Source organism: Tachypleus tridentatus, chromosome 12, assembly GCF_004210375.1.
Source record: "Tachypleus tridentatus isolate NWPU-2018 chromosome 12, ASM421037v1, whole genome shotgun sequence".
NCBI lineage: Eukaryota > Metazoa > Arthropoda > Merostomata > Xiphosura > Limulidae > Tachypleus > Tachypleus tridentatus.
This window is the reverse complement of record NC_134836.1, coordinates 74,971,897-74,996,647: the sequence shown is the minus strand read 5'-3', so window position 1 is coordinate 74,996,647 and position 24,751 is coordinate 74,971,897. Positions and strand designations below refer to the sequence as shown.

General features: G+C 32.4%; 1 protein-coding gene across 6 annotated transcripts in view; it reads right to left on the bottom strand.

Annotated features, from left to right (window-relative positions):
* Positions 1-4,558: 4,558 nt before the first annotated feature.
* Positions 4,559-24,751, bottom strand: part of LOC143233642 (histone deacetylase 5-like) — a 98,871-nt gene continuing 78,678 nt past the window's right edge. For all 6 annotated transcript variants that reach the window (XM_076470098.1, XM_076470095.1, XM_076470097.1 and 3 more), the window contains 8 exons: positions 24,623-24,710; positions 21,940-22,059; positions 18,347-18,444; positions 15,002-15,120; positions 13,856-13,925; positions 13,432-13,580; positions 11,583-11,712; positions 4,559-10,652 (listed from right to left, as the gene is read on the bottom strand). In XM_076470098.1, coding sequence (XP_076326213.1) covers positions 10,592-10,652; positions 11,583-11,712; positions 13,432-13,580; positions 13,856-13,925; positions 15,002-15,120; positions 18,347-18,444; positions 21,940-22,059; positions 24,623-24,710 — 835 coding nt within the window. In that variant the 3' untranslated portion in view covers positions 4,559-10,591. The remainder of the gene's footprint in view (positions 10,653-11,582; positions 11,713-13,431; positions 13,581-13,855; positions 13,926-15,001; positions 15,121-18,346; positions 18,445-21,939; positions 22,060-24,622; positions 24,711-24,751) is intronic.

Here is a 24,751-nt window from a genome sequence, read left to right as displayed (position 1 = left end):
TCAGTTTAAAATTATATTACAAATAAAGGTTGATACATTTTGGTTAAAACAAACAACACTAGCTAGATTAAAAATTCCACATTTATGATATTCCAAATTATAAGTCCAGAATATTAAAATTGCATATCAAAACAGACGAGTAGAAGAATGACATTAAATTGAATTGGCTGCATGTTTTGTTTTTTAATTTTGCGCAAAGCTACTCGAGGGCTATCTGCGCTAGCCGTCCCTAATCTAGCAGTGTAAGAATAGAGGGAAGGCAGTTAGTCATCACCACTCACCACCAACTCTTGGGCTACTCTTTTACCAACGAATAGTGAGATTTACAGTAACATTATAACGCCCCCACGCGTAGGAGGGCGAGGATGATTGGTGCGACCGGGATTCGAACCCGCAACCCTCAGATTACGAGTCGAACGCCTTAACACGCTTGGCCATGCCGGGCCGAATTGGCTGTATGAAGGTTTCATTATTTTTATATATACTGCCGTTGCATGCAAGTTTCTAACCCCAGAAAATATTAAATAAAAATTCATGTTTATCAACAGTTATATTAGTACAATTTGTAATAGCTTTAATACAATATTAACGATGTATCTTCTTGTAATACCTTTGCTTTGTGGATAGTAATGTCCGAAAATTTAATACAGAAAGTGCATCATCATTTCTGTCTTTATAAAATGCTTTAATGACTGAAATATTAGTATGGCGTGTTTAAAAACGTTCAAACAAATAAAAGAAACTAACTCAAATCAACTTTTTCAGATCATTAATCAAATAAACACTTATGAAGATGGTTGTGTATGAGGAGTATATTAGGCATATAATGCTTTATCAGTTTTAAAAAGGCAATAGTGCAGCAGGAACTACACGAAACATTCAATTTGTTTATGGTGCGGAGTCTCTCAATGAAAGTAAGTGTCGAAAGTGATATCGGAAGTTCAGATGAGGTAACTACAGCCTGAGTGATGTGCCACGTTCAGGCCGTCCAGTTGAATTTAATTATGACTTGCTGCTGGCTGCACTTAATGAAGGTTGTGCTGTAACAGTTGGAGAACTAGCACAGAGGCTTAATTCAAACCATTCAACAGTTCACTCTAATCTGCAACAGCATGGAAAGGTGTCAAAACTTGGAAAATGGGTCCCCCACGATTTGACAGAAGCCAACCTTAAAGAAAGAGTGGACATTTGCAATTCTCTGCATTCTCATGAACGTAACTCACCTTTTTTGGACAGGTTTGTGACTGAAAATGAAAAATGGATATATTATAAAAATGTTAAGCACTGCAGACAATGGCTCAGTTCAGGTAAACTGGCTAAAGCACAGCCCAAAATGGACCTCCTCCCTACGAAAGTCTTGTTTAGCATTTGTTGAGATATTGTTGGTGTGAGCCACCTTGAGTTGCTGCCACTCAATGTTACGATTACATCAGACTTCTATTGTCAACAGTTAGAGCGCTTGAATGTTGCACTGAAAGAAAAAAGGCCTGTTTTGGTAAATCGTAATGGTGTTGTGTTGACCAGGATAATGCACGGCCCCATACAGCAAGGATCACATCTGCAAATATTGAAGAGCTAGACTAGAAAACAATTCCACATCCTTCTTATTCTCCAAACCTTACCATATCTGATTATCATCTATTCCGAAGTTTGCAGAACTATCTTAATGGAAAAGAGCTTGGAACACGTGAAGATGTCAAAACTACTCTCTTTACATTATCTTTTTTTCCTCTTTTTCTGAACCTAAAATTGGACATTACTTAATGGATGACCTGATACATAATGTACGTTCAACAACCAAAACGGAGAATGAGTTAGGGATGTGATTAGTTAGTTAATTAAATGTTTAATTTTATTATTTTATCACTAATTGTATTCAGGTGTAATTCCAGAAAATTAATGATGTTTCGTTTGTTTTAACGAAAAGCCACACAACAGGTTATCTGCGCTCTTACTAATAAAGCAGTTTATCGTCATCATGAGTTATCTGCACTCTGTGTACTATGAGGAATAAAATCCCAGATTTTTATATATTTTTTGCATTGTTAAATCCACAAACGTACCGCAGGTCCATTGGGAAATGTATGATATTTTAAATAATGATTTAGAGACATATATTTCACATTAGTTTTTATTAAGTTCTGTTTGATGATCTGCTCTACTTTTTAATAAATCTGGTCCTTGTGTGGAGAGTGTTTGGTAGCATTATGTCTTGAGCTCAAGGCATTTAACGTTGCAGTCAAAAAAGCCAAGTGCTGGGTCATACCTAGTCTGATTTTAAAGGAACTTCAGTTTACAAACTTCGATGGTCAAATTATTTGAAGAACATTTGGTCTGCACAGGTATTTATATGATAAATATTACGGTTTAAGAACATATTGACAATTAATGCATACGTATATATTTAAAAAAACAGAAACAACACATTCCGTGTCTCGTACATTGTACGCTCAAATTGCTTATATAAATTATATGCAACAAATTTATCGATTTTTATAGCAGTTTACATTTTCACTGGTTTTATTTGGAGAAATTTCGGACTATTATGGTCGAGTATAAGGCAAAAGAGATCTGTCTACTCTCTGAATAATCAATATTAATAATTTTAGGTTATTGTTGTTTTTGTCTCTCCAATGCGGATATTTCAACCCTTGATTGTTAGCTTTGTAAGTATCATAAACTTACCAATGGCCTACTAGGAGTCATTATGGATGAGATACCAGGTGGTTTTTGAAGCTCTAAATGTGCACTATGTTTAAAATTCAGAATTTACTTTTGGAAATTTTGTTACACACACACACACAAAAACACTCAAAGGTTACTTTTGAATACAGTTATTCCTAATTATGAACTGATGGACGATATTTGAGGAAGGTTTAACTGACAAATAGCACCCATGACCAACTCTTGGACTGTTCCAATCACATACTGGGATTTGACTATCACTTTTACAATATCTCAGGTTCACAGGTTTGTTAGCTAACCATGAGGTTAAAACCAGTCTCTTAGATCAAGGTTAACCATTGTTGAGTGGAAAATACCTGATGCAATACAACTGCAAATAAAAATATTTTCCACAGTAGTAACACAAACCAATGAAAATGTAAAATTAAAAGTTTATAATATCATGATTAAAGTAGTTGTAGAGTCAACTGTTAAAGAGATTTTGCTTTATAAAAATAAAGATGAGTGAATTGTTGATGGAGTTACGAACACATGAACCTATATATTTAACATACCTGTGAAGAGTGCCATCACTGTTTGAAACATATTAGATGCTAGAGACTGATAACTTTGTAAGGGTTATTTTCTATATTAGTACAAGAGTCCTTGCTGCTCTGAATGAGGGTGATAAACCCTCCATAGGCCCAGCAAAGCCAGGTGGTTAAGGCACTTGACTCATAATCTGAGGATTGCAGGTTCGAATCCATGTCACACCAAACATGCTCTCCTTTTCAGCCATGGGGGCATTATAATGTTACATTCAATCTCCTATTCATTGATAAAAGAGTTGCCCAAGAGTTGGTGGTGATGACTAGCTGCCTTCCCTCTAGTCTTACGCTACTAAATTAGGGGCTAATGCAGATAGCTCTCTAGTAGCTTTGCACGAGATTCAAAACAAACAAATCAAACTCTCTGGAAGATGTGGAGACTAGTCAGTGTTTTATCCTCATAGAATACTTTATACTGCTATAAGTCAATATCTATTGAAAACATTATTTTGCTTAGATAATTTCATCACATCAAACAAGAATTCATCTGACAGTTTGTAAAGCAAGGAAAGTCACCCAGAAAAACAGAAACTCTTTGCTATCTAGTAATGTGATCTGGTGTGATGTTTCTAAAAGTGGGCTACCTTTAATTCTAAGAAACACTAGACAAGTGTCACTGTAAGTAATTCTTTGCTGGTTAAGGTTGGGTATCAACTAGGTGAGAGCTCTGGTGTCAAGAGTAGTGTTCTGGAAGACAGAAAAGTCATCTTTATCTTTGTATAAAAATAATCTACAAATTTACAGAAGTGGAAGTTTTATTAAGTGCACTTTATTGCAACATGTTGTTTGTTAAATATTTTATAAAACTAATTGAGGACTATCTGTGCTGGCTATCTTCAACTCTGCAGTTATAGTAGCTAGTCAACACCACACATTACCAACTTTTGGGCTACTCTAATCAAATAGCAGAACTTTACTGTCAATCTTTAATGCACCCATGACCCCAAAACAATTTTGGGTACAAACCACAGAACTACACCCTGGTACACTTGCCACTGGGTTGTAGAATTTTTCATTCAAACAGGTTTCATTTAGGTTAACATAAAAGTAATTACAGTTCTTAGGTGTCCATTATCTCAAATAAGGAAAGATATTTTAGGTTAATTTTATATCATTCAAGTATTCAATTCTATTAAAATTTTTAATTTTGTAAACATTACAGGAATGTAATGTTTTCCAAATGATTTTCTCACCATACTATTTTGTTATTTTAAAATAATTATCCCCACAGAGGACAAATTTTTACCTTGTTTTCAATTAATTATTCTATTTTAGAGTGAGCACACTTTTTATTTTACAAAATAAAATGAAAAGCAATTTTTATTTAACTTTTCTCAACAGAAAAAAACAACAAAAACATAAGTTTACATTTTAAATGGATGATTTGTAAAAAATAAAAAAAACATGAAATATCACTACAGTATTGGAATATGACTAGCATGACATTAAAAACTATAAATACACAAATACTATTTGCTAAAGAAACAAGGATACATAAGATATAGAAACTACAATTTTTGTGAGCACAAAAAGAACAAAAATATGTAACTTAAAGAAACAAGGATACACAAGATATAGAATCTACAATTTTTGTGAGCACAAAAACAACAAAAATATGTAACTTAAAGAAACAAGGATACACTAGATATAGAAACTACAATTTTTGTGAGCACAAAAACAACAAAAATATGTAACTTAAAGAAACAAGGATACACTAGATATAGAAACTACAATTTTTGTGAGCACAAAAACAACAAAAATATGTAACTTGAAAGGTTTCCTGACTAAAACTTAGTTCTGAAGGAATTTGGTCTACAAACACACACATGCTTCGTGTAACAAGAAACAGTATCAACAAAGTGCTACACATCATGCACACATAAATCTACCAGCTTGGAAACTAATTAACACTTACCAAAGTTATTACTTCAAAAGATGATTTTTGGAGCATAGTTAATCTGACTTAGAAAACAGGATGATGTGTACAAAAATTATGAATTACAAAATAAAATTTACTTTCATCAAACTCACATCTGTTCTAAGTGTCAGCTGTTATCAAATTAAGTAGTTCAGTATCCAAATAACAGGCAAAAACTTATAAATATTATTGAAAAAAATCTTTAAACAAGCTTAATGCACATTTGAATTAAAGTTTCATAAATCCTTATAGCATTTAAAAAGTTTTTAAACACTGTATGATTTAATGCAGATATTAAAATAAAACTTAAGTGTCTTGAGGTTAAATGCTTTTCTAAAAAATAAGTAAGCCTTAAGCCTTTTTAATTCAGGTTCCATTTGGAGTTTGAAATTTTTTTTAAATCAACTATTTAAAAGTATTAATAGAGATGGTTATGTTTAGTAACCATTAATAAATTTTTTTACAACAAAAGTAGAATATTAACCTGATAACAACACATTGAACATTTATTACCACGTCAATATTTATAACACTTCAAAATTTGAACAGGTTATGCCATATTCTGGATAAATATTTAGTGAAAACATACTACTCACAAGAGTTTAAAACAGAGCATGACCACCTCTATAACCAAGGGTCAAGTCACTTTTTTTAGAAAGTTTCTTAATCCATCAGATTTATATATATATGTATGATGTTAAAAACGTTCTTCCGATACTTTAAGAAAATAATCATTAAAAAAACGAATTTAAAGTTTTTGATTACACATCAAAAGATCAAATAAACTGAGATCTTGTACATATAATGATGTAAAAAATGCACATTTTGTATGATATAATTATGAAGTTAAAGTACAAAACTAATATTATAAAAACAATAATCAGTGACACTGAAAACACATATCAACATGGAGATACACCTAGTTAAACCTTGAACAAATACTGCTAATATTTATATTGAAACTGTCACATCTGAGGTGTGAATAAATCAGTGGTTATGTTATGGATGCATTATTAATGCAAGGTGGTGTTGGACTTTCAAATTAGTCTGTGAAAATGACAGTTAGTAAACAGCACCAAAGCTATGTTTAGTAAATGGGTCAGGGAAAGGTTCTGTACACAAAAACAAGATTAACTTGTTAGTAAATAGTACCAAAACTGTGTTTAGTAAATGAGTCAGGGAAAGGTTGTGTATACAAAAACAAGATTAACTTGTTAGTAAATAGTACCAAAACTGTGTTTAGTAAATGAGTCAAGGAAAGGTTCTGTATACAAAAACAAGATTAACTTGTTAATAAATAGTACCAAAACTGTCTTTAGTAAACGAGTCAAGGAAAAGTTCTGTATACAAAAACAAGATTAACTTGTTAGTAAATCGTACCAAAACTGTGTTTAGTAAATGAGTCAGGGAAAGGTTCTGTATACAAAAACAAGATTAACTTGTTAGTAAATAGTATCAAAGCTATGTTTAGTAAATGGGTGAGAGAAAGGTTTTTGTGTATGAAAACAAGATTAATTGAAAATAATTAATTGAAATCAGGTAGAAAGCCTACCAATACTCTGTAGATCAAACTCTAGAAAGAAACTTGTTATTTCTAGTTAGCTGGATGCAAACATACTAGCAAAGCTATCAACACTTAACTTGTAGAGTAGCTTAGATGTCGTCATAGCTATACGAAACTTATATTGTACATAGATGTAGTTACAGAAATACGAAACTTACACAGTAGCTTTGTTGTGGTGATAGCAATATCAAACACATTGAGCAGTTTAAATGTAGTTACAGCAACACAACTTATAAAACAGATTATGTGTGGTAAGAGAATACCAAACTTATAAAGTAGAGTAAATATGGTGATAGTGACACAACACTTAGTGTAATACAGATGTAATCATAGCAACATAAAACTTACAAACTAACTTAGATGTTGTTATTCATTGAAAGTTATAAATACCTTCAATTTAGCGCAAATAAACCTTTTTTTAACGTAACAGGAACAGAAACTTTGTTCTAAAAATTGAGGAATATTTTTTTGTTTCTTCTTGATAACTGATCATGATATAGAACAAAATATGATTAGACATTTTCATTTTAATAATACAGAAGTCAGACTGACAATAACAATCCACAATATTTATAACTGACACCCTGCTTCTGTACAAGATGGGAAACTGAAGGCTCAGTCATTGTAAGCACTATTACATCTCAAATTTAAGCTGCTACATGTTTTACAGGAAATGAAAACATTAAAAGATAATAAGACTTTATAATGTTTTTCTTTGCTTACAAGTACATCATTGGCTTAGAAGAAAATCAGAATTATTAATACTAATATAAAATTACAGATAATCAGATACTTATCATCATAAAATAGAAATTCATAAAAAAGTTCTTTCAATTTTGTCTCATCTTAATTAACTACTCCTGTTGCCGACAGCTTATTTACTGATTTTTAAAATAGTTTTAAAATTCATCATTCGAAAAGTACCTCTGTTGTAATACAGTTCCAATATCTGTTACAGAAAAAACCCCAAAACATTCTAAATGGCTGAAATTAGAGAATGCATTCCAATGTTCAGAAACTAGTCAAAACAGTATTAGTGGATTTGTGGTTTATACAATGAGCACAATTCACTATAGTATGTCTCAATTCTTAAGTTATCTTCAGTGAAATATGGTAACTTTCAGAGTTCTAGATGTCCAATTATACACAACTTTTAGTAGTTATTAATCTAAATAGAAATACATCTAGAATCACACAAATTAAACTAAAGAAAAATAAATAAAGATACTTTTTTAAATGTATAATAAAACTAACCTTCCTGAAATGTTGGCAAATTTTGTAGAATCATTTAAGTTTGAATTAAATATAGTTCAAACTATAGAACCAATTTTTTTCTTATAGTCAAAACCTATAGTTGTTATAGTCAACTTTTTTACAACACCAACACCATTATAGAATAATTAAAACAAAATTTGGGAAAATATGATGACAAGCTTCAGCTATTTCAAAACATAATTTTTTTTAAATTTCTAAATATAGAAAAAATATACTTTAGAAAAATAAACCTTTATTCTTTATGTATAAAAAAAAACATTAGTTGTTTATGATCTAAAGTCCATCTTAAAATCTTTTTTTTTTAAATGGAAAAATAATGTATTCTTTCTCAATACTATTAATAACAATGGTTCTGTTCATTAGAGAACTTTGAACATTTAAGATCTCGTTTGTGGCAGCCTGATTTATTCTTTAAGTGTTATCAATTTTAAAATTTAAGTCAAAACAGTAATAGTAAATTATGTGAATGATTCTGTTTTCAAGGTGTAAAATCACAGTAACAGTGTTTTATAAATACTTAAAAAAATACACCTATTTATTTATCCATAGTATGAGAAATATAATTTCTGTTACAATCTATAGAAGTAATGAGGAGTTTCTGTCAGAGCGATTTGGAAAATACTTAAATCCAGACATAAACATATGAAAATAATGGTAGTAAACTACAGATTAAATATTTTAGTTAAAAAGCATAGAAAATCAACTTCATGAACATTACAGAGAAAATTAAAGCATTGTTTCAAGCACCAGTAACTTTCCATCTTTGACAGAGTATTTACTTACGATTTAGCCAGAAAAACCTAGGCCATTCCCTCATTCCATAATAATTCAATTTCAAGAAATCTTTCCTTCTTTTTACTAAGTTTATATTAAGTAATGATACACAGACAGACATGCTTATAAGTATGGAAACCACTGTCGATACACTTAATTTTTCCAACACATAGAATTCCACAAATAGATACTTAACATCTTTAAGCTTATTGTGATACAATTTGACCATTTGGAAGAAATTAATACACAATGTGGTCTGATTACATACACTTACTGGCTTTCCATGACAAAAATGTGAACCAATGAGAATATGTCATAAACACTTGTAACAATTGATAATTGTACAACTTAATCCATTTTAAAAAAATGTTATACAGTTATATGAATTTCCTATGTAAAGGTCTCATCTGCATATTTAAAAAGATATTACTTTTATATTCCAACTTAAATATAATCAAGACATTGATCAATTTGGATGAAAATGTGATACATAGACATTCTAAACAAAGTACTATTTCTAAAGAAAATGCTATTTTGCCAAGTTCAACTACAACTGGATCACTACAAATATGCAAGAAGTGCAATCACATAGAATGCTGTACGACATATTTTTTATAGCTGTATGTAGATAACAGTCAAATATATTTTAATGAGACATTTTGTGAGCAATTTTATATTTCACTGAAATATATCCAGAACAGGAATTGTTGTGTTAAATATTGTAAATGGTGATTAAATACATTCAGTAATGTATTAGAAAATAGTCAGCTCAGATCAGGAATATGTCTAAACAAATAGTTTACACCAGTTTATCCCTTCAAATTTTGCCTGCTTTTGTACAAAGTAATTGAAATTAATAGCACTGGAAATAAACATGAGTAAACTTCTCCAGAGCAACCATTTTCCAGTTACCTTTGATGCACATATTCCCCAAATACTTTTATACAGTTGACATTTCCCAACTATCTTCATAGAAGACATTCTTGAACTATCTTTGTTGAAGACATTTCCCAAATATCTTTGGCGTAAATATTCCCAAATATCTTCATTGCAGACATTTCTTAACTATATTTGGTGTAAATATTCACAACTATATTTGGTGTAAATATTCACAACTATATTTGGTGTAAATATTCCCAACTATCTTTGGTGTAAATATTCCCAACTATCTTTGGTGTAGACATTCCCCTGCTATCTTTAAAACAGATGTTCTTTAACTACTTCCATATTCCTTAACAAAATCAAATTTATTTCAAACATTTTAATGCTGTTTAGGAATAACATTACACTGACATATTCACACATGAATTGAAGGTGGTGGTTGAACCTAGAGATACAGAAATACTCATGAAAACTAAAACAACAATATATTACTGTTATTAAGCTGACTGCACAAGACAATTCCTAAGTAAGTTCAAAGCAGATGCTTTGACAATATGTTACACACATTTGTATATGATTGACAGTGTACGATAACAAGTTCATTACAAAACTTTCAGAATATGAGATGTTGAATATCTATTCTCACAGTATTAGCTATACACTCTAGAACCAATGGGTCCTGGTGTGTTTTCCACTATATTCTTGTATCACACCTATTTTTTTCTATGTGAACTGATTATGCCAAGTCTGACTTGCTCTAAGTTGTCTTCTTGCTTAAATGCTTGCAAACCAAACTGTTCATGTTGACTCTTATTCCAACAAGATTCTTTGTACACAAACCTACAGTTCAGACACTGTCTTCTAGTGGTTCAACTCTTGTCAGTAATGACTTAAACCTGAGTATCTTTACTTATCTACATCCATAGATTCTTCATTCTGATTAGCACTGACCACTGTCCTTTGTTTTCTGTGATAAAGTTTGAAGAAAAACAATTAGTATAATTTCCCAAAATAACTTATACAATATATTTAAGAAGACAACACCTTGTAAACTTTAAAACTAAGTAATTTTAATGTAACAATATATTATTATGTAATTTATGAAATTCCTATAAATAAGAAACAGTAAAAATAAGAAGAACAAAGCATAAAAATACATATAAATATTTGTATCACTGCTTTGATTAAACACATGGTTCCATTAAATTAGTATACACATGCATCACTAATGTTTTAAGTTGTGTTTTTACATTGAGCATGCGAGTCCTGCAATGCTATTAGGTAATTTTTTTTTATAAGGTTCAGAATAATTGGACCATAAGTAGGCACAAATGATATCTCAACCACTTTTTAGGTTATATATATAGTAGTCTATAAGATCACCTACATCTAATTGTTGATTAGGAATTTTTAACAACTAGATACCAATTATCACTAACCTATCTAACCTGTAAAATAGCCACAATAAATAAGGATAAAACTAATTAGTTTCCAGGTATTAAAACAAACTACTAATTAGTTGACCTAGGTGATAGTATAGGCTAGGTTTCTCAAACTTTAATATTTCAAAGCCACATTTTTATTTGGCACAACAGTAAAAGCTTAGATATGCAATTTATGACTCATTAGTTTAGGGCATTCACATTTTTCCCAATCTGGTAGGACCCATAACTCACTGGTTAATAAGAATCACTAGTATACATAAGGAACCATGGCAGTGATTTATATCAGAATGCCTCAGCCCTACTGTAAACACAGTTGCTATACATTTCATGAAAGTTTAAGGCTTAAGTGACAACAAAATTAATTTGCTAGATAATTTTTTAAAAATCTAATGTGAATACATTACAAAATGTACAAGTAGAAACTAAGACATAGTTTGATGTAAGTTACTCACTCTTGTACAACTGTCACAGAAAACGATGTACTATTGATGGTGTCTACCAATCCAGTCTCTCTTTGCTGGATCTCTAGTAATGAACAACCAATCAAGTGTGCCTTTCGTCTGATATTAGGCCAGTGTGATACTACAGGAAACAGCAAATAATCTTTTTTTCAGATCCACCGAATCATTTTTTAACAATTATACATAAAAAGAATTAAAGCTTCAAAAAGATACCCATTTCAGAATTTTGAAATTTCTTTACAATGCAGTTGTGAATGAAACATTAACAGTAGAATTAATAACATAACCATTTATTGATTAAGAGTTATGTAAAAAAAAAAAAAGAATATAAGTAAATCCCTAGCTTTCCTTGTAACATACTATCATAATTTTAACTGTCCAATAATACAATTATATATTCCAGCTCTTTTCACTAAAGTGCTGTTTAAAAAAAAAAAAGCAAATCAATGAAACAAATGTTCAGCACTGGGGGACTGTTTGTATGGTATGATTAAATCGTTTTTTTTTGTTAAACATTAGGCTTAACAAAATTAACTAATTTAGTTACTGTTAATTGATTGTTCTATCATTTGTTTTTGGTTTGTAAAGATTTGTTTATCTCTACCTTATAACATAATTATACCATGCCCTGAATAAATATAATTCTTGTTCACGTTTCCTTCATTACAACTTGTTTAAGATAGGTAACCACATGTTTGATTAGGTCCCACTTTTATTAATCTAGCTTACTTCTAACATTTCTCTGAGAAAAGTTCCTCTTTCTTTTCCTAACAGTTTTTTATTAATTTGCAGATGAATAATTTTTCTCACCATCCTTTTGGCTTACTTGATAAGCTATATTTGTGCAATTCTTTACCTTTCCATGAGCAGCCCTACATGTAGGAAGTGCATGTTGATAAAATTCCTCATGCAAGATACTACTTTAGCTGTTATAAAGATAATCTTTTGAGATCCTGTTCTTTAGCTTTCCATACTGCTGGAGACACATCATTTCACTGTTGCTATATCATGAATTAAACTACACTTCTAAATCAAAGAGCTGTATAGTCACTTTTTGTCCTATCACCTATGGTACAGCAGTAACTTTTACTGAGGCCACCAATTTGATACACATATCAAATTAGTGGCCTCAGTAGAAGTTACTGTTGTAGGGTTAGTTCTTTGGCTGGTGACTTATTTCAAATTAGCTGGTGTAAATAGTTCAATATTCAGGCTACTTAATGAAATGAAATTAAGCTATTTCCCCTTTAAATGTTTTTATAAGTTTGAAGTTAAACAGTGCCATAAAATGTTGTAAACTATTTAGGCCTACAAACAACATTATATCTATCAAACAATGGTACTAAGACTAACATATAAGTAACCCACTCGCATAAAGTATTACAATAATTCTCTTTTACTGCAACTAACTTTGTTATTTATAAGCTATACTTGAAAGTGCCAGGCACTTTACAGCACATTTTTGTGTTTTCTAGAAGTTCTAGGCCTATCTTCAAACTTTGTTCTTTGTAACCTATGTCTGAAAGTGCTAGAACACTTTACAGCACATTCTTATTTTCTCTAGAAGTCTTGGGCCTATCTTCATTCCAAAAACTTAACATTACTATTGAAAACCTGCAACTCTCCTTAACCTTATAAATAAATTACAGCATTAAAAATATATACATCTTACAACATATTAAATTATCTTGTTAAGATACCACAGAATCAAATATATACGTTAAATGATTTGTCCAGCTAACATCAACTATTTAGTAAAATTCAGGAAAGAAATGGAACTTCCAAAACTATTTTTTTATAATATAATCAATAATTCAAATTTTGAATCAACAATAAATACCTTGCATGGATATCACACGTTTGAGTACATCCACTGCCACCTGGTGGGGATGTCGAACAATTTCTTCATCTGTCAATGAACAGCAAGTTTCACCAAGAAGTGTTGCAATGCACATTTGTGAACAATCACAGATTGCTGGTAGGTCATATCTGTTGGAATATTTTATTCTTTATGCATAAAATATTTCACGAACGTAAATTTTAAGATCGATGTTAGTGTTAAAACTGAACATGTACAAAAAAGAATTGTTGTAATTTACTTACTCAAGAAAGAACAAAATATTCTTGCTTGCCTGAATTGAAATTTATATTAAATCTAAAACAAATTAAAAACCAAAGACAGATTACAGGAATACATTTTTTCTACTATATAAAAATTAAAAGAAAACCAAGGTAAAATGTTTTCTGGAATTTTAGATACAGACCCTCCTTCCAAGGCCATTACTACTTTCCCTTTAGCTAACTGCATCAGTTGTTTAGTAAGAAATCCAAAACCTGAAACATAAGAAAAAATGCTTATATAAATTATAAAGCAAGCATAATATAAAAAACCAAACACGTTTTAGTGTAAAAAATTAAAACAATAAACAAAGAGTATGAAGTTCAAGTGACAGAGAATTAAAACCCTTACAACAGATACCTATTTTGAAAGAAAAATTTGAAATAAAGCTTGAACTTACTGTAAAATAACGATTAATATGCAAGTGGTATTTTAATCTGAATGCACATATATGTTCAAATGCACTTCAGTCTTGAGTTAATGCTAACAAGATAGACACAACCAAAAGTAAACTACAAACCAACTAATGCATAATAAAGTTTCAAAAACTATGGTTATAAATCGTTTCTACATCTTCACTTTATTACAGCTGTTATACATGAGAGAAACAATTTCACAGGAACAATGTATTCTAAATCATTAATATACTACTCTCTATAATTTTTAAATGGAGTGTGTATTCTAAACTATTACTATATTGCTCTCTATGATTTTTACAGGGACAATGTATTCTAAACTATTACTATACTGCTCCTCCACGGTTGTACAGGGACAATGTATTCTAAACTATAAATATACTGCTCCTCCATGGTTTTACAGGAACAATGTATTCTAAACCATTAATATACAGCTCTCTATGGTTTTACAGGGACAATGTATTCTAAACTATTACTATACTGCTCTCTATGATTTTTACAAGGACAGTGTATTCTAAACTATTACTATACTGCTCTATGATTTTTAGAGGGACAATGTATTCTAAACTATTACTATACTGCTCTCTATGATTTTTATATGGATAATGTATTCTAAACTATTACTATACTGCTCTCTATGATTTTTACATGGACAGTGTATTCTAAACCATTACTACAGTGTTCCCCACAGTGAGATAAAGTGTCTCTCTCAGTGGACCAAAAACATAATGTTGGCTAATTTTGAATTCACAACCATCCAACTATGAGTTCAAAGTGAGAAGTCACCGAGTCATGCCTTCCTCACAACTGGATTTTAAAGAATATTAACTTTTGACCTCTGCAATTAATCCTGCTTTAATTTTCCTGTCACTTACAAGCTGGAGAGATGTTATAGCCCCCTAGTTGTGGGGGGTGGCCTTGTGCTGCATCAAATCCTGCTGCTACAAGAACTATCTCAGGATCAAACTCTTGAGCGACTGGTATCACAATGGATCTGTCAAGATAATAAAATATGTGTTAGTCACTCTAGTGTTCAGTCTTTTTTTTATATACTCTTAATTCCATGCAGAGCTACTTTTTAAATTCACTTTAGCATAAAATTCCTATTGCTTTTTGACCCTAAGGAAGCATGTTTCAAAACATATGTTCATATAATGAGCCATGTAGAAACTTGTATACAATTTCTAAACATGTCTTCTTATTAAACTGATTCTTCCTCTAGATCAGTGATTCTTAACCTGGGTTCAATTGAACCCCAGGAGTTTGATGGAGGTCAAGACACACACACTGTGTGTGTGTCTGTTCCATTCACCCCACTTGTATGGTTCGTGATGTCATGCTCCACTTGGCCATCATTGGCTGCGGCTGATCATGTTGCATCACTTGGCCTTAATATCTGTTCTGCAGGGAACTTCGTGCGCTTAGCAGTCGACTTGTGACTGTAGTAATTGTACATCATTTGTGATTTTTTTCCTAATCTTTCAATCCCTTCATACTAACTATGTCGAGCAAAAACAGAAAGTGGTCAGACGAATACGTACAATATGGGTTCACGTGTATAACGAAACATGATGGGAGTCAGCGTTCTCAATGCATGATTTGCAATGCCAAGTTGAGAAATTCTAGTCTAGTACCAGCAAAACTAAGAGAACACTCCCTAAAGCTGCATGGAGATGGGAAATACAAAAACACAATTCTTGCTGAATTCAAGGTAAAGAGAGCCAGGTTCAATGAAAAGGCTACTTTGCTTGTTCTCGACTTTGTACTAATCGACAAACCAATCCTCACAGCATCGTACGAAGTTGCGTACTTGATTGCAAAGCAGGGCAAACCACACACTATTAGTGAAGCACTCGTAAAACCAGCTGCATTGAAGATGGTGAATATCATGCTGGGAAAAGCTGCTGAAAATAAGTTATCCCAAATTCCTCTTTCAAATGACACCATCAGCAGCAGAATAGATGACATTTTGGCTCAAGTAGTTGCAGATCTGATTTAAAGCCCAGCAACATTCAGCCTTCAACTCTTCGAGACCACCGACCTTTCCAATCTAAGCCAGCTTGTTATATTCGTGCGCTATGTGAAGAATGACGAGATAAAAGATTTTTTATTTTGTAAGCCTCTTACAACAACAACTAAGGCAGCTGACGTGAAGAAACTTGTGGATGACTTCTTCAGAGACAGCGCTCTTTTGTGGGATATGGTTTCTGCAGTTTGTTCGGACAGAGCTCCAGTCATGCTAGGATGAAACTCTGGTTTTGGTGCACTGGTGAAAGCCAATGCACCACACATCATTGTAACACACTGTGTTCTGCACAGGCGTGTGTTGGCAACAAAACCTTGCCTTCAAAACTGGCAGAAGTATTAAAAATTGTATTGGAATGTGTGAACTTTGTGCAAAATAGTGCCCTGAAGCACTGCATCTTCAAGGAGCTGTGTAATGAAATGGGCTCTGAATTAGAGGTACTTCTGTACCATTCTAACACTCAATGGTTATCCCGAGGAAAGGTGTTGAATCGTGTTTTAGCCATGTGTGTGGAATTAGCCCTGTTTTTGCAAAAGTACCAACATTGTCATGCAGATTGCTTTGAAAAATCTGAGTTCATTCTCATTTTGACTTACATGGCCAATATCTTCAATGCTCTCAATCATCTCAATCAACAGCTGCAGGGTGGTGGAGTCAACATCATTGAAGCAGAAGAAAACCTGAAGGTTTTTCAAAAAAAGCTATCGTTATGGAAAGGATGAACAGAGAATGATAACTTTGCAAACTTTGCCCTGCTGGATGATTGTGTAAGATCGAAGATGTGTCTGAAATTGGAGACATTTCAGTACCCGGGGAACTGAAGCAAGCAACTGCCATGCATTTAGATGAGCTCGCAAAGTCTCTGACGGATATGGAAACACCAGAGAGTCATATCCAGTATGGGTGAGACAGCCATTCATGTTTACTGTTGTGAAAGCAGATGTCAATGATGAATACTTTGACGAAATCATTGAACTTCAGCAGAGCCAGGTTCAACAGCAACTTTTCAGAACAACAATGCTCTCAACGTTTTGGTGTCATCAAATTGTAGTGTACCCTCTTATTACTAAGAAAGCCCTTGAGATACTCACGCTGTTTGTTGCAACGTATCTTTGCAAGCAATCTTTTTCGAGGATGGTAGACACAAAAACAAAGAAAAGGAACAGACTTTGTCACGAAAATGATATGAGAGTGGCACTTGCCAAGGTGAAGCTGCTCATTTTTGAACTTGTCTCTGAAAAACAACAGCAAAAGTCACATTGATTTGCAGTAAATATTCATTGAGTTATGTTTTTGTGTGAAATTCATGTTTTGTTGGTTTTGTTCTTTGAACACAGTGATATTGTGTGCAACTGATGCATGGTTCATTTTGTGCACTAATAAAATATCTACTTATGTTTTGGATTTGAAAAAAATCATATTTTATTTTTCCAATTATGAAGGGTTCAGTGAATGCAAGTACAAAACTTCTGGGGTTCAGTACCTCCAACAAGGTTAAGAACTACTGCTCTAGATGTTAAATCTATTTCTCAAGCATCAGAGAATAATTCACGTAAAAGTTTGAGATTATAATTTTTGGTACTGATGGCATTCCTTATATAATTTAGTACCATAAACTCATAACTATTTTGTTTATATCTTCATTTAATTTAATGTTTTCTTCATTTTTGGTCAAAGTGAATTTTTTACTTCCATGTGTAAACTGTTCCCATACCAGAAAGTCTTTTGATTTAATTTTGTGTTTGTGTGTGTGTGTGATTTTTCTTTTACTAATTTTTGATATTTAATTGGATAAGACTGTAAGCCTAACATTTTACTAAGATATCATGTAAAGTAGAATTTATCTCATGTATGGATAACCTACTTCAACAAGAAAATTTCCTTTGGTACAAGGATTTTTTAAAAGTGCTGTTTAACCATTACAAGTATTGTATTACTAGTGGTGTGCACTGACAATTTTCAGGTTATAAAAGGTAGAATATAGTACACATTGTGCTAGTACTACAGTTCTCTGTTTGTGAATTATTTATTTGATAAAAGAATATAAAACCTTCTTTTGAAACCTTCAGAATATATCATTAACCAGCTAGCTACTGGTGAAAACAATGAAACAACGCTATGTTCATACCATGTGTTAATGGGTATGCATTTAAAAAACAAACAGTCAATTTTGGCACATGCAAGCAGAACTTACCTGAAAGCAGCAATATACTCAGCATCTCCCATGGGAGGGTTAAGTCCTCCAGCCCAGGGTATGTTCACATTGAACCCCACACCATCACCAGTTCCCACCTGTTCCAAAAAAAAAAAAAAAAAGACAATTGTATAACAAAAGCCAAAATCAAATTAATAGAAAAACAAAGTAACAATCAAAGTGTTACAGAAGAGATTACACAGAAAATAATGACATGGAAGAAAAAACTGTGTTCAAAACAAAACAGACAGGATTACAAAATATAACAACAAGTGTACAAGATGAAAGATGTGGAAATCTAAGAAAAACAGCACACAAGATTGCTAATCTGAGTTGTTGAGAGGTGTCTTTACTAGAAGTTGCAAGTGGATTAATCCTTTAAGCTCAGATGGTAGAACACTCACTTAGAATGAGAGATCTTTGGATTGATACTGAGCAGAGAAAATAATTTAAAAAACAAAAAATTTGGAAAACTACACAAGAATGATGTGGTTGTGAAAACTAACGTACAGGAAGAATGACGTGTTATTATCAAACCAGTGTCATGGTAGAATGACATGTTATTATACAAACCAGTGTCATGAAAGAATGACATGTTATTATACAAACCAGTGTCATGGAAGAATGACATATTATTCTACAGAACATTGTCATGGAAGAATGACGTTATTCCACACAACAGTGTAATGGAAGAATGATGTGTTAGTATACAAACTAGTGTCATGGAAGAATGACATGTTGTTCCATAGAAGAGTGTAATGGAAGAATGATGTGTTATTATACAAACTAATGTCATGGAAGAATAACATGTTATTCCATAGAACAGTGTACTAGAAGAATGATGTGTTATTACACAAACCAATGTCACAAAAGAATGACATGTTATTCCATAAACAGTTTAATGGAAGAATGATGTGTTATTATACAAACCAGTGTAACTGCAGAATGATGTGTTATTACACAAACCAATGTCATGGAAGAATGATGTGTTATTATACAAACCAGTGTAACTGCAGAATCATGTGTTATTACACAAACCAATGTCATGGAAGAATGATGTGTTATTGAATAATCTAGTGCAAAGATAGAATAATGTGTTATTACAGGCTGAGAATGTTCCATTTAAACAATTCTGAATATGCAGATCAACAAGTTGCATGATAATGATAACTGATATAAAGTCACACTGGAATGGCATTTACCAAAATTACATTTTGGCATTTCTATCGATAGACAGTGTGCAATCATCAAAAAAACTTGTTGCTTTTTGATACAGTATGTCACATCCCTTTCCAACAAGATATATTCATACATTCAAATCAGAAAGATGTTTTCAGATTAGGGATTTAGAATTTAAGACAGGGACATCCTTTGTACTTAAGTATACTGGAAAACAAAAGAATATGAATCAACTTGGGGTGCCAGAACCATCCAGAAAGAGAACTGTAATAAGTTTCAGTACAGTTGCAATAAGCATAGTGAGCAGCATCTTGTAATGGGTGAAAAGCTATGAAGACAAAGTTCAGTAGTAAAAGCTGTAAACTTGACCAAAGCTATGTTATCACAAAAGGATTTTTATGTGGAAAAACAACACAATTTACATGTACACAAGTTGCTTTCACAAATATGTTAGTTTCACCATCACGCACCTCAACTAGCAGGAGAATGAAATGGATATTCACACTCTTCCAGATGAAAATATACCAGTAAAGCTCCCCAATACAATGCCTATGGGTTTCTGTGCTATTTGACTATTGAAACAGGTCATTAGAAGCCACTGTCCTTGTACAATAGCTTTCACATGGAAAGTTAGAAGGTAGGTGTTTTTCAAACATGACAACCTTATAATGAAGCCTTTTGCACTGTAGGTGATGGCAATGTCAAAGGGCTTTTTAAAGGACAGATGATTGTCAGGTGGAGCATGGATGTTTTTTGTTGTTGTTTTTTTTAAATAATTTCGTGCAAAGCTACATGAGGGCTATCTGTACTGGCCATCTCTAATTAAGCAGTGTAAGACTAGAGGGAAAGCAGATAGTCATCACTACCCACCACCAACTCTTGGGCTACTCTTTTACTAACGAATAGTGGGATTAACCATCACTTATAATACCCCCACGGCTGAAAGGGTGAGCATGTTTGGTGCAACGGGAATTCGAACCTGAGCGTGGATGGACATGACAATATGGACTTTGATGATGTGATGAGGTTACAAGTGGTTTAATATTATGTACTGTACAGGAAGAGTGACAATGAATCTTTTAAAACATAGGAAAGGACCAGAGGACACAAATATAAATTTTGGTTAGATAGGAGTCATCTTCAGCTAAGACAGTTTTATTTTTTAACAAGTTGGTTGGACTCTAGAGTGTGTTGTTTCAGACGTTGGAAAGGCAGTAAATTTGTGTGAGTTTAAGAAAGAACTTGATAAGTATATGAATGATAAGGGCTGGCTTTAAGATGTTTAAAAAAACTGTTTTATTTTATTGTTTGAGTTTAATTCAGAGAATTATGCAGCGAAGATGGACCAACAGACCTATTGTTCTTAAATATGGTAAGAATGATGATTAAAAAAAATGTTCACAAGAAGAATGATGTAGAATTCCATAAACTGGAAGGTAACACAGAAAGAACAGCAAAAAAGAACCCTGAATATCCAAAGATATAAAACAGGTAGAGAAACATACATTTAGATTGATTTAGTCATTTCAGAGAAAAGCCAAATTGGGCTAATTGCCATGCCCACCAAAGGGAATCAAACTCCAGATTTTGGCAGTGTAAGTTCATAGAGCTACTGCTGTCCCACCAAGGAATGAGAAATGTAAAAATATTATTTACAGAAAATTAATACATGAAAAATGCTAGATAGTTATGAAGTAAACAACAATTCAAACAATAATTATAATACAAAAAAAAATGCAGAATTATACAGATCAAAGTAACAACATGAATCTCAGCAATCGCAGACATAATGCAAGACATGAAACTAAAACAACCAGGTGAAATAAGTTAAACATTGGTAGTAACTTAAAAAAAATTATATTTAGTTATTGAAACACTATCCTAGAGATGGAAATAGAACATTTTGACAAAAATATCTACTAGAAAATGATCTTGTCCTAACAAAAGATAACCCTCCTTGATTCATAGATCAAATGTGAGGAAAAAATCTGGGTAAAAATATGTAGGAGATGTATTACATCATTAGTTATATCCTACAAAATTAAAACAATGGATTTCAAAAGTTCATTTGTTACTGTGTACATTTCATGATAAGAAAAGGGCACATACGAAGTTGCAAGTCAAACTAGAGAGAGCCTCAATAGCTGTTGGCTGTAATTAGATCCAAAGTTGGTAAAGAGATGGAGATACGAGATAAAAGTTTGTACTTGAAAGAAACTCAGAACCAATGTATGAACTGCCATGTCATGGCTAAAAATTACAAGTTATCAAAGGTCTATAAAACAAATAATATACATCAAATCATATGATATGAACAATACATACATTGGGGTAAACTTATAAAATAAAAAGTTTTCAGAATATCGGAATAAGGAAAACTGTTCCTTCACGAATACGAAACAAACTGAACTTACCTCTTCAAGAGCACCTGTTCCTGGAAAGAAGTTCCCATCATCATGGCGATGAAGAGAAATATAAAGAACCTGGGGATCATCATAGAAGATCTGCTGAAGTCCATTGCCATGGTGAACATCCTTTGTATTAAATTAATCAACCTCAGTATACAGAAATTAATGTCACGACAGATTTCTAAAATATAAGATATCCTACTGTGAATATACCACAACAATGATCATACTGGCAAACTTCAACACATTGCTGCTACATATATTGTAATATTTACAAAACCTATCAAAACTAAGATTTACTAAAATGAAGAAAATTGAAATCAGTGAAGATAATAGTGTTTTATTTTATAGTGAGTCCACATCCCATATCTATTACAATAGTTTAAAATGTACAACTACTCAAAGCAATACCGACAGGAAAAATGTGTCATTTGAGTGTTTAGCTTTGCTTCTGCATATTCAAAGTTTGGTGAATAAAAACTTTTATAACCTCATGTTATTAGATTTATATTTATGAACTGTCACTGACTTTCTTGGACCTTGAATAGTGTTTCACACAGTTCTTTCTTTCTCCAACAAAATACTCTACTGTTTATGATGATGTTTGACAAAATAACAAATTTTCCTTGTTACTAAACACTAATTGGAATTGTCTGGAACAGTAAAAATGTTACTGAAAGAAATACTAAGAAACAACAACAGAGAAATCATGTATATTTTGTCTCTTGTCTTATTTCATAACTCAAATTTTTACTTGAAAAGAAACATCTGGAAACTTGTGATGAGAGTTTTGAGGCTTCTTATGCAACAATGTATAAAAACAATACAAAATAACTATGTGATGATGAGAAACCCACTTCAAGTAGAAATGCATCTCAGGACAGCTGGTATAGGTATTAACATTTTTACTAATAAAGCAGAGAAGAACATTACAATCTTCTTAGGTCATCTTTGTTAGCCTGAAGAATAACCATACCAGCTGTCCTGAGATATGACGTAACTACATTTAGTGACAATATATTTTAAAAAAGTAGCATAACTAAGTAGTCAACTAATTATATCTCACAGTTTTCAAAATATATTGATCATAGGTACAGTTACAACAGAAAGTGTTCGTACCCCTGCGTTGTGAGTAGTTTTTTCCTTATAACTTAAAAAGTATCATGATTAGGATAATGAAAGTATGGTATATCATAAATACTATACTAACACACATCTACATACATTTTTATGTAAATTGAACGACAAATAAACAGTTTATAAACAAATAACCAAACATAGGAAGGGCAGAAAGTGTTCATGCATCTACTTTAATGGTCAGTTGTGTAGCCTTTCAGGTGAATTACTTGGCACAATCTCTACTCATAGCCTTCCATGATCGTTTGACAGTACTCGACTGGTATTTTCTTCCATTCATCTTTTCAGAAGGCCTCCAACTCTTGCAAGTTTTTCAGATGATGCTGATGAACCCGAGTCTTCAACTCATGCTAAACGTTTTCAATTGGGTTGAGATCGGGTGACTGTGTTAAACACTCCAGAATGTTTATATGGTTCCTCTGCAACCACAGTTGCACATATTTCAATGTGTGCTTAGGGTTATTGTCGTGCTGGAAGATCCAGTGACACCCAAGCTGCAAGTTCTGAGCATCATTCTTGATATAAGTGCCTAATATATCAACGTACTCTTCTTTTTTCATGATTTCGTTGACACGATGAAAGCTGCCTGCACCAGAAGAGCTGAAGGAATCCCATAGCATGATCGAGCCACCTCTGTGTTTAACTGTAGGGATGGTGTTCTTTGGAAGATTTCGTTCCCCTTATTATGAAAAATATTGAGAACATCATTGTGGCCAAAAAGCTCGATTTTAGTCTCATCTGACCAAGGAATACTCTTCCAATAGGTAAAAGGTTTATCTACATGTTTTCTTGCATACCTCAATCATGCTTCTAAATGAACAGGCTTTAAATATGGAGTTCTACGAGGCCGGCATGCTTTGAACCCAGAAGAGCGTAACATGCTTATAACTGTAGAGGTGCTCACTTCAACCCCAGTTTTCCTTACCAGTTTCTGTATGTCATTACATGTTAAACGAGAGTTCCTACTAACTTCTCTGAGAACCTTTCTCTTAGTTCTCTCTGGAATTTTGGTGGGGCGTCCGGAACGAGGGAGGTTAGTAATTGATCCTGTAAGCTTAAACTTGGGAATTATGCTTTGAACAGTAGATTTCGGCACATTAAGTTGTGTAGCAATACCGGAAAGAGACACAGGAGACTTGTATTTTACAATAATTCAGTTTTTTAAATCACTGGACAGTTGTTTCCTGTTCTCCATGATGACCAAGCAGATAATGATGGAGACAGCCCTAAATTGGAATGGTATAATGTAGTTTATTCGCCAAACTAAACAAAGTTTTTATAGGAATATCAGTATTATCACATGTTCTGAAATGTACGAACACTTTCTGCTCCTCCTATTTTTGGTTATTTGTTTATAAAGTTTGTTGTTTAATTTACATAAAAATGTATGTAGATGTGTGTTAGTATAATATTTATAATACATCATACATCTATTAGCCTGATTGTGGTACTTTTTAAGTTATGAGCAAAAAACTATTCGGGACGCAGGGGTACAAACACTTTCTGTCGTAAATGTATGTTGTTTTCTCATAACACAATAACTGATTCTTACCCAGTCAACTATGAGGATTTTCTCTAATTTCAACTTTTGTTGGAGTTGTCTTGCAGCAATAGCCAATGAGTTGAAAAACCAAAAACCCCTAGAAAAATACAATATAACTTCGTATGTTAAATGTTAATT